Source organism: Electrona antarctica (assembly GCF_951216825.1).
Source record: "Electrona antarctica genome assembly, contig: SUPER_24_unloc_2, whole genome shotgun sequence".
In the NCBI taxonomy this organism is placed as follows: Eukaryota; Metazoa; Chordata; class Actinopteri; order Myctophiformes; family Myctophidae; genus Electrona; species Electrona antarctica.
Window position 1 is genome coordinate 662,302 of NW_027638774.1, and position 18,632 is coordinate 680,933.

Here is an 18,632-nt window from a genome sequence, read left to right on the forward strand (position 1 = left end):
TATATTCAAAGATTTGTGCTGCATTTTCACGAATTTTCAAAAATAGCAGACCTACAAGCTCATAGCGCGCCACTCGGTGACGCGCTATGAGCTTGTAGATCTGCTATTTTTCAATAGCTAAAGTATAACATAATGCTTAGTTAAAACACCAAAAGGGGTTCCCGCCCAAAATGGGTTAAAAAAAAAAAAAAAAAAGGTAAAAATATGACCTTCAAGCACCTAAGCATGTAAGCTTGTAGATCTGCCATTTCTGCTTTTTTATGTACGAACATCTTTCAACGTGTAAACGGCAATGGCGATCATGACACGACAATTGCCATGATCTCCGATGGGTGACATCATAATTGTGACAGGCCTCACCTGAAGCCTATGATGGGGCACTCCTTGCAGATGTTGCACTTGGCCTGGTGCTTGGCTGTCTCGGCGGCCGCCACGCGGTGTAGGACCGGCAGCCACACCATGGACTGAGGCTCCAGCCGCATCCAGTCCAAGAACATGGCCGCCTCCAGCTCTGGCTTATTGTTGGCCTTGGAGGGACAGAGAGGAGAGGAGAGGAGAGGAGAGGAGATGAGAGGAGAGGAGAGGAGAGGAGAGGAGAGGAGAGGAGAGGAGAGGAGAGGAGAGGAGAGGAGAGGAGAGGAGAGGAGAGGAGTAAATCTCATGACTGAAGCGTTTTGTTAAGACATGTGAAAAAGGCCGGAAAAGGAGTCCTCCACACGAGAGCTTTGTTTCCTAAACAATTCATATAATGTGTGGAATTATGTTTATTATAATTCTAAACCCATATTCCTGCTACGCCACAGCCCACCACTTGCAGAAACAACGTCGTATTCCGTTGCTAGTTTGACCCAATATAGTACTCTTTCAACTTATAAAAATGACTGAAATAAGCCATGGGAAGTGAACACATAACTTTAACCTGTGTGTGTATGCGTGTGTGTGTGTGTGTGTGTGTGTGTGTGTGTGGGTGTGTGTGTGTGTGTGTGTGTGTGTGTGTGCATGTGTGTGTGTGCATGTATGCGTGCACATACAAACTGGAAGCAGCTGCGGACGGACGGCTCGATGTTGGAGCCCCCGAAGGAGGCGACCTCCCCCAGCTGCCTGGGGATCTGGATGGAGTCGTGGAGGAGCAGACCCAGCCTCCTCTGGTCGCAGAAGCCCGTGGCACTGGCTACCTGTCGGAACAGGACTGCACAGAGAGACAAAGTGTTAACTCACTCATGGCCACAGACTTATTAACGAGTATTTCATGAAATCCAAGGTGGCCAGGCACGTGTTTAACGCCTTTTTGAGCTTTAATAATATGTCAACATTTTAATGACCTTTTTAGTTGTTTTTTGTATTCAGACAGCCAGAATTGGTCAATTACTTTTAGTTTTTTTTCAGACAGCCAGCAATGGGTAAAACGGGGTCTCTGTGACACATCTAGGGGCCAATGACCAATGATAAAGCTTCTAGGAACATCTTTGAATGCAGATTGTGGCCCCTAGATGTGTCAGAGACTAAATCTTTTTTGGGAGCGTTTTACTCATTGCTTACTCACTTGGCTTCCTGACGGAACAGGACTGCACAGAGAGACACAGTGTTAACACTTTAATTGCCCGGAACTATTTAATCCATTACATTCATGCGCCCAGTCGATTAATAAACACAGACTCCTTTTCCGGACGGACCGGCCGGAAGTTCATAATGTTGTGTAGCAGCTAACAATAGCCACAGCACTTTAGAGTCGATCGACAACAACGGGAGACAAGAATAAATCTATCGAGACTAGCGGCTGGACCGCGGAGCGCCGTCTAACACAGGATATTTTTTCAGAAAAAGACGGGATGATTTAGATCGCGATTTATGAACGTTTTAAGATTTTCGTTTTCATCAGCTAAACAGAGGAGGGAGTTTTTTGATGACGTCTCACTCTTGTGCGTCACCGAGGAGGGCCCAGCAGGCGCGCCTGGGCTATACAGCCAGGCGATCCGTTCTCGTATCAATAAACTTCGTCTTTAGGACAATACTTCGTCCTGAGCGTCGGGCGTTACTAATAGAAAGGACAAAGAACTTCGTCCTGGGCGATGGGAGTGTTAACCCATTCTGGGCGGGAACCCCTTTTGGTGTTAGCATTATGTTATGCTTTAGCTATTGAAAAATAGCAGATCTACAAGCTCATAGCGAGCTACAAGCTTTTAGGTCTGCTATTTTTGAAAAATAGTGAAAATGCAGGACAAATCTTTGAAAATTGAACATATATTCTTTCAGAAGACTTTTTTTTTTACGACGTCAGGCCTAAATGGTTTAACCACGTGAAACATACCGTCCATGTTCTGGGCCTGGGGTGCAACAGTTAATCAAACAAATCGATTTAGGCAATGATGATGAAGGCACTCACATCTGTATTTGTCTTCCAGGTGGGCCTTGCAGAGCGAGATGATTCCAGTTTTGAAGGACAGCGTCCGGATCTTTCCAGTTCGACCACTGCGAGAGACAACATGACAACGCCAGCTCAATCAGGTTTCCATTTGCATCTGTGTTGCGTTTGTGTCATTTCGTTGCCGTCGGTCGGGCTTCCCGAGTTTAAATGTGGGAGATAACAGGTTTCTACCTCTTATTGCCACATTTAAACTTCGTGTTTTTACCAGCTGCTTCGTAGAAGCGGCAGGTCAGTGTTTACCTGGGAAACTTGCGACCGGTAGACGGACACCGCTAGTCTTTCTGCTGAGTGTTGCCAAGTCTGCATATTTCCAGCCTAACGTGGATTCATTCACAGTTGCTTGCCTGGTTTGGTTTTTGGAGGCTGCTTAGCTTATTTCTGTGACGACAGTTGCCACCACTGGCAACAACCCATAACATCCCATCGTCTGCACGGCATGGCTAGTCGAGCAGTTCTGATTGGCTGCCTCGTCTCCAGCCATGTTGCCTCAGAATTCTTTAGGGTCACTAATAGTGGCATAACGTCAGCAGCAGACCCACAGATAATAATAATGCAGCTGGTAATTAATTGATTTAATCAATTTGGGCTTGTTTTGTAAATTAACGCCCCTACTTGATCATACCATAGCTTCACACAAAGGCATCAAAAGTAGCAGATCTACAAGCTCTGAATGCGGCGCGAAGGGACAGATGTTGTGCTTGTAGATCTGCTACTTTTCATTTTTGAAGTTGAATCCCGAAACCGCTTTGGACACATGAGGTTTACCGCCCACAGTCACGTGTATCTGTACATCGCTGTACAGATACTTAGTTGTTTTGTTTTTTTTCCTCCATAAATCAACGCCCTGCTTCATCATACAAGCAGGGCGACTGTGGCTCATGAGGTAGAGCAGGACGTCCAATGATCCATGGCTCGGCGGTTCGAAGTGTCGAAGTGTCCTTGGGCAAGACACTGAACCCCAAATTGCTCCCAATGTGCTGGTTGGTACCTTGCATGGCTTCCGCCGCAATCGGTGTATGAATGTGTGTGTGAATGGGTGAATGTAATGCACAATCTATGTAAAGCGCCTTGGATAAAGGCGCTATATAAATGCACCATTTACCATATACAAGACCGTCGCACAAATGTAGTGGAAATAGCAGCTCTACAAGCACACGATAGGTCACGATGTGACGTGTTACGAGCTTGTAGATCTTATCCGTTTTCTCTTTTGGGTCTCGCACGGATATGTTTGGGAACCGCTGATCCAGACGACACAGTATATGACAACTTGAAGGATAATAATACCATATCAGGAAGAACTATTTGGAACTCGCTTCAGTTACAAAGTCAATTATATAATAATCCACCAAGGAGACAAGAGCTGTCCTTTGAAATGAAACTGAAGTGTAAAATGATCCCATTTCCTGGTTTAGAATGACTCCATTAAATCCTCCCTTCCCACAAATATCCCCCGTCTTTTAGCTCTGCGTGCATCTTGTGTGTGTGTGTGTGTGTGTGTGTGTGTGTGTGTGTGTGTGTGTAAAAAAGCACACCTGTGTGAAGTGAGGGGCGCAAATTAAAGTCTAACTCATGTTGATTTAAAGGAGCATTCAGTGATTTGGGTGATTTGGAAAAAACCCTGGTCCGCCCCGGTAACAAGAAGTGCAACAGGCCAACAGCACGCACACCAAGGCCCGCCTCTGCTCGATCATGATTGGCGGAAGGCCCCTCTCATCCTGATTGGATGAAGACTTGGCCACCTAGCCAAAAACGAAACCTAAGGTTTTTTGACCCCAAGGGGCTCACTGGGGACAGGGAGGAACTCCTTATATGGTCAGCACACTCTATAGTAGGGAGGATTATCACAACAAAACAAAAAAAGTAGTGATATTTGAATTAAGTGAAATCACTGAATATACCTTTAATAGGTGATGTAATGGTGATGTAAAACAAACGGTGCCAACACAAACATTAAAGACAATATGACGTAATGAGGGACAAAATTATGTAAATGTCCCCTTCATTGTCAAAGGGCGTTTTTTAAAACAAACATTAAACCTGTATATAGGAGGTAGCCCCTCAAAAAGAAAAGGGTTACAAAAAAACACGTGGGATAAAAACATTTGAGAAGCCTTTTCGTCGACTAAAACTAAGACGAAAAATGTTCGTCGACTACCTTTTTCCACTGATGGAAACTAAATGGAAACTAAGCTATGATGACTAAAACTAAGACTAAATATACTAACAATTTCGTCAACAGATAAAAACTAGGCTAAAATGCTAGGAAGGGACTAGTGGACAAGAGATACAGTATAAGTCATTTTACACTTGGTTGCATGCTGAAAATAGCAGATCTACAAGCTCACAACGCGTCGTGAATCTGCTATTTTCAGCATGTGTAAAAACAGTCATTACGACGGCATCAAGGCCCGCCAAAATGCATTTCAGTCGACTAAATCAACCGTATATTTAGTCGACTAAAACTAGACAGACACCAAAACATTCCAGGTGACTAAAACAAACTGAAAACTATTCAAGAGACTATGGACTAAAACTCAAATCAAAATGTGCTGTGTGTGTGTGTGTGTGTGTGTGTGTGTGTGTGTGTGTGTGTGTGTGTGTGTGCACCTACGTGTCGTAGACGTTGAGGAGCCAGTTGAGGCACATGTCGACGCACAGCGGCGTCTGCACCAGGTGCGTGTGGGTGTGCTCCAGCCTCTGGTACAGGCTGGTCAGGCAGCTGACCAGCTGCGCCACGTCCAGGAGCTGCTCGTTCTGCTTCAGGCCGTGCTGCTCGAACACCTCGCACGCCACGGGCATGCCCAGCAGGTCCACTGGAGGGAGAGAGGGAGGGGGAGAGAGAGAGAGAGAGAGAGACGTTATATAGCAGTGGTATTCAACCTAAAGGGCCATTATGTAGTCATCATTTGAGCCACGGAACACCATTTGATGAGATTTATAGCCTCTCAGACCCAAGACTAAAGAATATTTAGTTGTTCGACAAAGAGAGTCAACCAGGTGCCCGATGGAGGTGCAATTTTTTTTTAACCCATTTTGACCTGAGATCAGATTCTAAAAATGTCTTCTACATCCTGACAGTTTTCTGAAAAAGCTATGTTTCTATGTCAGTCGTTCGAATTTTCAAAAATAGCAGACCTACAAGCTTGTGAGCTTGTAGATCTGCTATTTTTCAATAGCTAAAGCATAACATAATGCTAACACCAAAAGGGGCTCCCGCCCCAAAGTGGGTTAAAGTAGGCTGGTGCTTCAAAGATCAGTAGGACTGGAATACTGAAGAAAAGGCAGCGATCCGAGCACTCAAAAAGGTGCAAAAATGAGGAGAGGATTCTCAAAAAAAAGGTGTAAAAATTAGGAGAGGATTCTCCTCATTTTTACGCCTTTTTGAGTGCTCGGATCGCCACCTTTTTTTGTTGTTGTTGGATACGATTTTGATGTGGTACCATAGTAGAGATAACAGGTTGATCAAACATTGTAGAAATCGACATTCTCTCCAATAGTGTAGACATCATGTAAATTAACTAATGCACATGTTTAACAATATTCTAACTCTTGAGAGCGTACAATGAGCGTACAGAGACCAATCAACACAGCTGAGCTGTCAACGCCGGACCGGTTGCAGTCAGTGAGAGGAATTCCAAGATATGATCCGCCGTACGACCGCGTGGCCTGGCCAAAATAACCGAACTACACGCGTTGCGGTGGTGGCACATTGTGAACTTGTAGATCAGCTATTTTTGTTAAATTAACCCATTCTGTACGGGAACCCCTTTTGGTGTTTCAAGCATTATGTTATACTTTAGCTATTGAAAAATAGCAGATCTACAAGCTCATAACGCGCCACCGAGTGGCGCTACGAGCTTGTAGGTCTGCTATTTTTGAAAAATCGAAGAACGACTGACATAGAAACATAGCTTTTTCAGAAAACTGTCAGGATTTAAAAGACATTTTTAGAATCTGATCTCAGGTCAAAATGGGTTAATACCGTTGGGCACTGGCCTACTTGGAACGATGCAAGTTGGAAATGCATGCCCCACCCAGTTATTATGTCTGTGTCCCCCTTTTATGCCCATACATGGAGTTCTTTGTCAGGCATGCCAAAATATGGAGTCTATGCAGATGTCGGAACATGATTGTGATGTCGGAACAAGCCAGCTCCATATATGGTTTGACAGACAGACAGACAGCCAGCCATATAGAGTAAAGTAAGACGCCTTGAGGGCGAGAAGCGACCTCGCCCGCGTGCACGCATCCGCATATAGGTGACAGCAGACTGCTGGGCGAGCGCTGGCGCTTTGGCACGGGGGGCGTCAGATCAACATAATGGAATGAATTCTGTACTGGCCATATATGGAGCGTGTCTTGAGTGTACACTACAGGGTTTGATGTGGTCAGATCAACATATGGAATGTCAGAACAGGTCAGCTCCATATTATGGAGATTAATCCATTCTGTACGGGAACCCCTTTTGGTGTTTTAAACATTATGTTGTAATTTAGCTTTTGAAAAATAGCAGACCTACAAGCTCATAGCGCGCCACCGAGTGGTCTGCTATTTTTGAAAAATCATGAAAATATTTATTTCAGAAAACTGGAGGATTTAGAAGATTTTTTTTTAATTTTGAGGTCAGGCCGTGGCAGCGGGGCAGTGTCCATATATGGTCATGCCTGGGGTGACGGACCAACCAACAAACCGGCAGGTTTGTTGGTTGCACATTTTCATAGTAACTCGCAAAAGACATATACATATAGATATTTTGTGTGGAGGGGCCGTTGGGAGGAGAGAGACCTAGACAGAGGCCATTAACCACTGATCATCAAAATCAAACACGAATAAGCGATCACCAAATTTGGATGCATCTCAAATCAAGCTCTCAAGACACTATCAAAACATCTCAATTTCAAGCATTGTAAACGCTTGAAAAAAAAGGACAGACTGCAGTTTGAATAAACTAATGTCCGAGTGTGTGTGTGTGTGTGTGTGTGGGCTGACACACAGATGCATTGGCGAGAGACAGGCTGTGATGAGTAAATAACACCACACACACACACACACAGTGGGGGATATCGGAGGCAAAACAGAGAGGGGAGGGGAGGGGAGGAGAGGAGAGGAGAGGAGAGGAGAGGAGAGGAGAGGAGAGGAGAGGAGAGGAGAGGAGAGGAGAGGAGAGGAGAGGAGAGGAGAGGAGAGGAGGAGAGGAGAGGAGAGGAGAGGAGAGGAGGATGACACAGGTGGAGGCAGATGGACGGGCAGATGAAGTGTGGGGAGGAGGGAGGTAGGAGCCGAGATGGAGATAGATAGATGGATGGATTTAGATAGAGAGGGAAGGACACACAAACAGCACATAAAGCTGCCATGTTGTGCACATAGAACAGTCCAGAATCAACAGAATCAAGAGAGACGAAAAAGATGCAAACGTATCTATTTACAAAAGTGATAGACATAGTGTCGGGTTTTTCACTTGCACGATCACATATATGGTGTGTCTCTTCTCTGTGAGCGCCGTCACGTCTCACACTTTTTGCACTGACCAATGGATAAGAGTTCTCATTTCTGCCATAACCTGACCAGACCCAACCGACGTTTTCGGGCAGGGTAGGGCCCAAAATGCATGCTAATTAGTCGGGCCGGGCCGAGCCTCGTGTTCCGTGATTTTCTGTGTTTTTTTTTTTTTTTATTATAATAAAAAAATAACAATTCTGTTGTTTGTGTAACGTGTATTTATTTATTATGAAGAGGGATGCGCTTGTGAATCTTGGCGATTAACTTTTACTATGTGGCGGCTGGAGGAGTGGAGTTGGGGACTGGCGTTTCAGAGAAGCGGCATGCACACACACAAGCAGTTATTTGTCCCAAAATTACGATGATACGACGAGATGACTGCCAACTGTTTGGCTCAGCATCAGCCATATAACTTCAGTTAACTTGCCATTTTGCTTATATGTTTTATAAGAAAAAAACGCAATGTTACAGCCAGGCCACCGTACAGGCTATTTGGTTTCCAAAATGCTTAGAGTTGTAGCCCATACTGCGCCGCCGCGCCTCATTGTTATGTGCCCAAAATAACACATTTTTGGAAAGGCAACACACATTACGTGTGTATCTGGGTTTGAGAGGCGATGATTGATGTAAACTTGCAGTAGCCTACTAGAATAACTAGATTATAGCCAAGTTGGCAGTTGTAGCTCTGTTCGGAACGGTGAATGATGACAAAGTTGCACTTTGCGAACAGGGACAATACTTCCTCTGAAGCGTCACTTCAGAGGAAACTAATGGGAGCTGCTACTTCAGAGATGTTTACTCACCCCTGGGATGAATTGGAACGTTAACAGCCAATGTGACTTACATAAATCCTTTTATTTTGGCAACTCACTCGGTATAGATGGCCTCGGCCATCTAGTGGCTTTTTTTGGTTTTTAACTCAGGCCTTTTCAGGCCAAACATTATGGTACTGTTTCGGGTGGGGCCAAGCCTCGGGCTGGCCCAGTTCGGGCCCAGTAGGGTCAGGCTTTAACCCATTCCGGACGGGAACCCGTTTTGGTGTTTTAACTAAGCATTATGTTATACTTTAGCTATTGAAAAACAGCAGATCTACAAGCTCATAGCGCGCCACCGAGTAGGGTTGCCACCCGTCCCTTAAAATACAGAATCATCCCTTATTGGAGAATTAAATGATGCGTCCCTTATTGAACCAATAAGGAACACAGTTTGTTCCTTATTTTCCTAAATAGCCTCTACACGTCAACACTGAATTTAACAATAATGAACAAAACAAAACACAGGAAATATTAAAGTCAGCACAATTGTTCTAGCAGGAGGCACACAGTACCTAAAGTAGCCTAAACCAGTGGTTCCCAAAGTGGGGTCCGGGGACCCCCAGGGGTCTTTGAGGGAGTTCCAGGGGGTCCCCAGCTAAATGATAGTTTGGAACCAAATGGACCCTTATGGGTCTGTAACTCTGAGAGTGTACAAATGGAACCAAATGGACCCTCAGAGTTAAATTAACATTGATTTTACAATATGAATTGGGGGCCCAGAGATAGAAATGCCATTAAATGGGGGTCCGTAGACTAATGCATGTCAAACTGGTACTTGAAATTAAATGGGTTGAGAATCACTGCGTAAAAATCCTCTCTTATGGGGGTCGCTGGCATATATTTTCTAATGGGGGTCCGCGGGCTCCTAGTATAGAGTCCTGTAGCCATTCCAGCCAGGTGGGTTCGGGGAGTGAGGCCAAGTAGTAGCCTGACCAGTTTGTTTTGGGAAGTCTGGAACCTTGTTTTAAGGGCCTTTGAGGTGCTGTGGTACCATCCAGGAGGTGCATGCATAGTCGAGGAAACCTTGTACGAGGGCTCCTGTTAGGGTCTTCAAGGTGTTTTTGTTGACCAGTGAGGAGATCCTGTATAGGAATCTTGTTCTTTGGTTGACTTTTTTGATTACGTTGGTGGCCATTTTATCACCGGAAAGATTTGACTCCATGATGGAACCTAGGTAGGTAATTTCATCTTTTCGTGTTCTTCATGTTCAGTTAATTTTCAGTTCTTCATGACCCAAACATCCAGTAAGGGCAAAATCCATTTGACATTTGACAAACATCTCCTGAGATCGATTCGGTATGGGACCTTATATTATTTATCATCTTATTTATCCGTGTTTTTACAAGATGTCATGTCAGTAGTATTTCTAATACCTGCCCAATAGCCCACATCTTGGCTGCTGATGTGGGGATAGGTTAGCCTGCTATTTCAGTAGACTATTATAGTTGATTGTTTAATAATGTTGAGTTTTAAAGTCTAATATAAATATAAATCAATATAATTAAATATTGTGCCCATTTAAAGAACCACTCGGATGCACAATCAGAACTCTTTATGTTGTTATGCTCATTTGGAAAACAAAATTCTACTTCTAGTTGTGGATAGCATTAACAATAAGTTGAAGGGAAACTTCAACGTATTGCTTAAACTTATTGCTTCAACTTATTTCTTCAACCTATTGCTTCAACTTATTGCTTCAACCTATTGCTTCAACCTATTGCTTAAACGTATTGCTTCAACCTATTGCTTCAACCTATTGCTTAAACGTATTGCTTCAACCTATTGCTTCAACCTATTGCTTCAACCTATTGCTTCAACCTATTCCTATTGCTTCAACCTATTGCTTCAACCTATTGCTTCAACCTATTCCTATTGCTTCAACCTATTGCTTCAACCTATTGCTTCAACCTATTGCTTCAACCTATTGCTTCAACCTATTGCTTCAACCTATTGCTTCAACCTATTGCTTCAACCTATTCCTATTGCTTCAACCTATTGCTTCAACCTATTGCTTCAACCTATTGCTTCAACTTATTGCTCAACCTATTGCCGGCCTTGCCACAAACGCCTGCGCCGCAAGGCCGTGGCAGGCGTAAAGAGTGTCCCTTATTTCAAGATCTCAAAGGTGGCAACCCTACCACCGAGTGGCGCGCTACGAGCTTGTAGGTCTGCTATTTTTGAAAAATCGTGAAAATGTGGCACAAATCTTTCAGAAGACTTCTTATTTATTTCGACGTCAGGCCTAAATGGGTTAATTTTCAGGGCCGTTGAGAACACCTGCACCTTATTATTTGTTTTAATGATGAGATACAGTGAGACACTTATGACGCACTGATCTGACTGCAATGGACACTATATTCGTTTTTACCGTCATTTATCATTGCTCTGTATTGTTGATGTTTCTTGTTTTGTTTTCCTTTGCCTTGTTTTTGCTGTACACAACATTACTTTTTCTTTTTCATACTCTCACCTGGAAGCCCAAAACACACCAGTTGCAAATCCTTAGACGCAACTCCTTGCAACAAATCAGTTTTAGGTTTTAAGGTCAACCACACCAATGCAACTCCTTGCAACTGCCATTGGGGATAATGGTTGCAAGTAGTTGCATGTTGCAAGGAGTTGCATGTTGCAAGGAGTTGCATGTTGCAAGGAGTTGCATGTTGCAAGGAGTTGCATGTTGCAAGGAGTTGCATGTTGCAAGGAGTTGCATGTTGCAAGTAGTTGCATGTTGCAAGGAGTTGCATGTTGCAAGGAGTTGCATGTTGCAAGGAGTTGCATGTTGCAAGGAGTTGCATGTTGCAAGGAGTTGCATGTTGCAAGGAGTTGCATGTTGCAAGGAGTTGCATGTTGCAAGGAGTTGCATGTTGCAAGGAGTTGCATGTTGCAAGGAGTTGCATGTTGCAAGGAGTTGCATGTTGCAAGGAGTTGCATGTTGCAAGGAGTTGCGTGGGGAATCATTGGTGGGGAAGTTCAAAGCTTGTAACCGTAACTGCTGTGCCGCCTCTGGGCAACTGATTTCCCCCCACGGGATAATAAAGTTATCCATCTATTACCTGCTTGTGTTATTCAACAACAAAGTCCTAACCCTGGCCCAGTACAGAGAGCATGCTCTGAGCTACGGTGCGTATTAGAGGGATTTCTTCTTTCTTCTTTTCGCCTCTACCACTGGTTAAGTTATGAGGATGAAGATTCAAAATAAATGTGAAGAGGAGAGAGAGAGAACTTACGGCAGAGAGCTTTCTGCAGCCGGCGAAGCTTCATGGCTGTGCGGTACGCAGAGAAGCGCACGTTGTTCAGGTCCGCTGCGAGGGAAAACACACACACACACACACACACACACACACACACACACACACACACACACACACACACACACACACACACACACACACACACACACACACACACACACACACACACACACACACACACACACACACACACACACACACACACACACACACACACACACACACACACACACACACACACACACACACACACACACACACACGGTAAATGGTGCATTTTATATAGTGCCTTTATCCAAGGCGCTTTACATAGATTGTGCATTACATACACACACACACACATTCATACACCGATTGCGGCGGAAGCCATGCAAGGTACCAACCAGCACATCGGGAGCAATTTGGGGTTCAGTGTCTTGCCCAAGGACACTTCGACATGTAGACAGGAGGAGCCGGGATTCGAACCGCCGACCCCTGGATCATTGGACTAACCTGCTCTACCTCCTGAGCCACAGTCGCCCCCACACACAGACAATGATCATGCTGGGCGATCGAGTCTGTAATCGAAGCTACTGGGCTAATGTTGGTCTGATAGCAGGGCTAGTTTGAAGCTTGAAGCGGTTCTATGGAGGTAGGTTTTGTTAGAACCAGAGGTAGGTGACATTGAAACCCAGTGAGAGACAGAAAATAGCTCTTGGTGTGCGCGTGTGTGTGTGTGTGTGTGTGTGTGTGTGTGTGTGTGTGTGTGTGTGTGTGTGTGTGTGTGTGTGTGTGTGTGTGTGTGTGTGTGTGTGTGTGTGTGTGTGCGTGTCCTACCCAGGGACTGGTAGAGTTCGGCCATCTTGGGATGATCCCAACATGTTGTCTGGGTCTGGTGGCTGAGAGGGAGACACAGAACACACAATGGTCAGCACAACTTCACACACAGTTTGCGCACGTGCATGGAATAAAGCAAAATGTGATGTTTTAGGCCCGACCAGCTGAAGAAATCAACGATTTGAGGCATTACGGTTGCTTTTATGACATTTCTGAGACCATTCATGTTTCCGGAAGATGCTTCTAAACTTGTATTCTATTGCTAGTTTGATCACTTCAAATACTCTTTCATCTTAAACTAATGACTGAAAATTGCCGATCTACAAGCTCACAACAAGTCGCACTGCGACATGTTGTGAGCTTATAGATCTGCTATTTTCCTTGCGTAGCATGTTTTCACAAAAACGCTGGCTTCTATGGAATCCAAATAACTGAAATCAGTCGTGGCGACTGAGAACTTTGATCAATGCGCGTGTGTGTGTGCATGTGCGTGCGTGTCACACAGATGGAGAAATAGAATTATATGAATTTATAAGCAAGACATGGCCAAAGATCCCATACAACCAAGAGTAACACCAGTCATACAGAATGCAGACTAAGGATCTGTGCACCTGCCCTTCATTCCATATCCGACCTGAAGTCAAAAATAGGAAATTGGCTTGTTTTGGTTTTGTATTACAAACGGGAAAACGAACATTATCCTTGTTTTCATTTGGTTTTCGGAAACTTAATATCGAAAGAAGCTTCCATATTGATTGATTTTCAATTTCCTCCGTTTTGATTTCAGATCGGATATAGAACGAGCGGAAGGAACACGGATGGAGAATGTAAGATTAGACTTCAATTTGTCCCAGAGGGACAATAAAAAAAAAATCATAGCCTGGCTCAACATAGAAAACACTCGAGGAACGGCAGCATACAATAAAGACAATACCTAGATAGAATCTCCATAAACAAATCCATATTACCCATCACACAACAACAACAACAATACGCACCCATTTTGGGCGGGAACCCCTTTTGGTGTTTTAAGGATTATGTTATGCTTTAGCTATTGAAAAATAGCAGATCTACAAGCTCATAGCGCGCCACCGAGTGGCGCGCTATGAGCTTGTAAGTCTATGACATAAAATGTTTGTCAACTACTTCTTATCACTGACGAAAACTAAATAAAAACTATGCTATGACGACTAAAACTATGGCTAAAATAATAGTGACAATTCCGCCAACAAATAAAAACTAGAGTAACATTTTAGGGACGGAGAAGAGATCCAGTGGAACTAAAAGTCAAGTCATTTTATGTTTGGCTGCGCTCGGGTGTTGCAGTCTGAAAATAGCATATATATTAAATCTAATAAATAGCAGCTATTTTCAGCATGCAACCAAGTGTAAAAATCAGCCATTACACAACACTATCAAGGCCTGCCAAAATATATTTTAGTCCACCAAATCAACTGTGGATTTAGTCGACTAAAACTAAACACACACTATAACATTTCACATGACTAAAAATGTGACTAAAACGAAATTAACTTATATTCAAAAGACTGCGACTAAACTGAATCAAAACTTGCTGTAACAAATCGACATTGGTGTTACTGTAGAGGGTGTACGTGGTTAACACATTTTGGGCGGGAACCCCTTTTGGTGTTTTAAGCATTATGTCATGCTTTAGCTGTTGAAAAATAGCAGATCTACAAGCTCATAGCGCGCCACCGAGTGGCGCGCTATGAGCTTGTAGGTCTGCTATTTTTGAAAAGTCGTGAAAATGTGGCGCAAATCTTTGAATACATATTCTTTCAGAGCGAACGTTTTTTAACTCAAATCTTTGCTTCTGGGGAGGTCCCTGGAACAACATATTTTCAGATGGGGGTCGGCGGCCAAATACATATCATTTTGGGGGTCCTTGACATGAAAATGGTTGAGAACGACCGACATAGAAACATGGGTTTTTTCAGAAAACTGTCAGGATTTAGACGACATTTTTGTAGAATCGGTCTCGGTCGAAATGGGTTAAAGCACTGTGAATGTTTGTTATCATCACTGGCTGTCCGTGTGCTTCTGTCCGTTCCAGGTGGTTTGTGTAGTTCAAGCCAAGGTCATGTCTGGAGAGTCATCCCTCCACGAGGTCTCGAGACTGCATGACTCTAACCCATTTAGGCCCGATGTCGAAATAAATAAAAAGTCTTCTGAAAGAATATATATATTCAAAGATTTGTGCCATATTTTCACAAACAAAGGAACGGAGCTGAACGTGAATCCCCCCCCCCCCCCACCGCCCCCCCCCCCCCCTTTTTTTCCCTCACTGTATATGTTTATTTTCCCTTTTTACCTCCATTATGATGAATTCCTGTTCTGTTCTTTGTCTATATAGAAGTGTCTATTTGTACGTCTCTAAATGTTTTGATGAATTGAACATGGTGGACCCTGTTGTAAACAAGTGTAATGCTTAATTGGGTCGTCCACTCACAGTTAACAGCCTTTGTATTGAGTTTGTGCTCGAAATGTACTGTAATTCTGCAAACTGTTAATAAATATTTCAATCAATCAATGTTTTTTCAAAAATAGCAGACCTACAAGCTCGTAGCGCGCCACTCGGTGGCGCGCTACGAGCTTGTAGATCTGCTATTTTTCAATAGCTAAAGCATAACATAATGCTTCGTTAAAACACCAAAAGGGGTTCCCGTCCAGAGTGGGCTAAACAACCGTAGCAACATTAATGTCAGCAGATGCAAGATCATAGACAAGTACGTGCAGCCAAAGCCCATCTGTCCTGCTCAGCTGCCCCATTTGGAAACAAAAAGAAACACCTCTGTCTGGCTGGAAACGTGTCCAAGAAACTGTCTTAGGGGTTTCAAAGTCAAAAATAGCAAAGTAGCAGATCTACAAGCGGGTTCAGTACTTAGTTTAGACAGTACTTGGTTTAGACTAGTCATTGGTTAGACCAGTCATTAGTCCTCTACAACTACAACCTATCTCAAACCCTCGACCTAAACCTAACGGGGCAGCACACCTAAACCTAACCTTAACCCATGTCTAACCAATGACTAGTCTAAACTAAGTATGCACCCCCTACAAGCTCAAAACACGTCTCGAACGTGAGGATCCGTTACTCTTGATGCTTTTGTGTGATGCCGTAGTGTGATCGAGTAGGGCGTTGATTTACGATAAAAATACAAAACGTTAAAATATGGATTTAAAGGACCACTTCACCACTTTTAACCTATCTTCATATAATAGGTCCTCACTAATAATCATGAAAAAAATGGCACAAAGTCTGTGTCTCATACGAGGGCTGTGGGCAGTTCAGAAACCGTCTTTCAGTGACATCATGAAAAGTTGCAATGCGAAAATGGAAGCCATCGTTCTCATGATAATGCAAATCTAAATAGCTTTGTAAAAAAATCTTGTTTAAAAAAAAATCTGCCTCATGATGATGTCACTGGAAGACGGTTTCTAAACTGCCCACAGCCGTCCTATGAGACACAGACTGAGTAGAAAAAAATCGTGAAATTTTTTCATGATTATTAGTGAGGACCTATTATATGAAGATAGGTTGAAAAGTGGTGAAGTGGTCCTTTAAGGGGGTGCAATACTTAGTTTAGACTAGTCATTGGTTAGGCATGGGTTAAGGTTAGGTTTATAGGTGTGCTGCCCCGTGGGAGGTTAGGTTTAGGGTGAGGGTTTGAGATAGGTTGTAGGACTAATGACTGGTCTAACCAATGACAATGTCACGATATACAATGCTCATCTGTCTGACATTATCGTTATTAATGATTGCATACTCATACGATTACAGCGATCATGCAAGAATAATTGCGATTATCTCAGATAATATAATAATTGTGACAGGCCTAACAAAACACAGGGTTTTATTGGGGGGGGTTAACCCAGGTTAAGATCCATAGAGAGAGAGAGAGAGAGAAAGAGGGCTGGCTGGGGTCCAACAGGGCGGGGTAGTCGGACAGGGACAGGTCCATATAATCATGACCAGAAGGTCGCTGCCTGCCTGCCAACGTAGTCTTTGTCGGAATGAATGAATGAAGCGAACGGAACACACACACACAGACTGCAATAAAACACTCGGTGCAGGGGAAAGAAACGCCTCTCTAAGAGCAATAATTCTAGTCTTAAGGTGTGTCTGTCGCACACATACTGTCAGTGGAACCCAGCCCTGTGCTGTTAAAAGTAAAACCCATACGTTAAGAGCCAGCCAGGCGGTAAGCAGTCGCTGGTGGAAAAATAATAATTCAGCACTTAGTAGTATTTACTAAAGTGCTGTACTTAAAGGGATATTTCACTTTCAAACATGTTTTTTGGGGTCATTTAATTGTATTCATTTTTAGGAATAGAAAGCCAGCCGTTTCCATTAGCTTGGATTCCCCATCACTTGTCACTGGTGGAGAGGGGTTTCTGAACTGCCCACAGCCCTCCTATAAGACACAGAAGGGAAAAAAAAGTTCCATTTTATCATGATCTTTAGTAGAGATGTCCTGATACTGTATCGGTATCGGGAAAAGTATCGGATCGGCCCTTATTTGTCATATCGGGTCATATCGGTATCGGCAAATATGTCAGTCTAACCACAGATCCGACACTATGGCAGGTAAATAAAATGTTGGGACATGTGGAGTTTGCTTTGGAGTTGCCCAAACTGCAAGTGCACATTTGAGTGAGGAGTCTGCTATAAACACAACACGAGATATAGCTATAAACACAACATGAGATCACGACACTGGTATCGGTATTCAGTATCATTAGTGAGGACCATTGACCAACTATATGAAAATTACCATGTTACGATTTTGAGCTATAGGCCCACTTTTAGAAAATGTTCCAATGCTTCATACTTCTACTCCAGTACATTGATTTGAAAACTTTTAATTACGAGTTCAAATGTGCATTCCTATTGTCATTACAAAAAACCTCAAAACCTAAATGTCTAATCCTAACACTAACCCCCAACCTGAATCTTTACCCAATCTCCCCAAAAACAGTTTTAACCACAAAACAAGCATTTTCTTCTTCTTGTGGGGACAAGGACATTTTTCACTGCTCTCAATGTCTATTTCTCAGGTTCTACCAGACACACACGCACACACACTGACACTCATTTGAGCAGGAATCATGCAGCACTAGTTAGTTAGCTTTGATGTTGTCTGTTTAAAGGCACAGTAGTTGGCTCCAGGTGCCACTTTTTGAATGTAGTAATGTTCAGCAACTGCAGACTAAGACAAAAAATATGCTCATGGAATAAATGAGAATCGTGATGTCAACTCTCGTGAAGGAAAATCGAGATTCACACATTTGAGCAAGAATGGTGCAACACACTCACACACAGACACACACACACACGAGGGCTACTCAACGAGGCCTGTGCGCTAACATCAGCCTACAGTTCAGTACAGTGTATCAGCGTCAGTCAGTGTGTCATTAGCAGTCCTCCAGAACCACTTCAGCTAAACATTGCTTTGTACAGTGGCGGCACGTGTTAATAGCTTTCACACACTGACGTCCAGAGTGTGCCACAGTGTGTGTGTGTGTGTGTGTGTGGGGGGGGGGGGGGTTGTTGTGGCATGGCACAAGTCCAGCATGTGTCTGATACAGGGGTGGAGTCATCAAGATGTCCGTATAGCCTATGGAGAAATGTGTCCGTGGCAAAGACTTTGGCTTGTCCGTGGCAAATTTAAAAAATGTCTTCTAGTCTGACAGTTTTCTGAAATACCTCGTTTCTGTATCAGTGGTGCTCAATATTTCATGTCAAGGACCCCCAAAAATGATTAATTGGCCACCGACCCCCATCTGAAAATATGTTGTTCCAGA

At 43.6% G+C, this 18,632-nt stretch overlaps 1 protein-coding gene across 2 annotated transcripts in view; it reads right to left on the reverse strand.

Annotated features, from left to right (window-relative positions):
* LOC306917712 (dystrophin-like) overlaps positions 1 to 12,869 on the reverse strand; it is a 45,081-nt gene extending 32,212 nt beyond the window's left edge. For both annotated transcript variants that reach the window (XM_079530615.1, XM_079530616.1), the window contains exons 1-6: positions 12,810 to 12,869; positions 11,970 to 12,044; positions 5,040 to 5,241; positions 2,384 to 2,469; positions 1,032 to 1,189; positions 361 to 527 (exon numbers count right to left, since the gene is read on the reverse strand). In XM_079530615.1, coding sequence (XP_079386741.1) covers positions 361 to 527; positions 1,032 to 1,189; positions 2,384 to 2,469; positions 5,040 to 5,241; positions 11,970 to 12,044; positions 12,810 to 12,834 — 713 coding nt within the window. In that variant the 5' untranslated portion in view covers positions 12,835 to 12,869. The remainder of the gene's footprint in view (positions 1 to 360; positions 528 to 1,031; positions 1,190 to 2,383; positions 2,470 to 5,039; positions 5,242 to 11,969; positions 12,045 to 12,809) is intronic.
* Between the last annotated feature and the right edge of the window lie 5,763 nt (positions 12,870 to 18,632).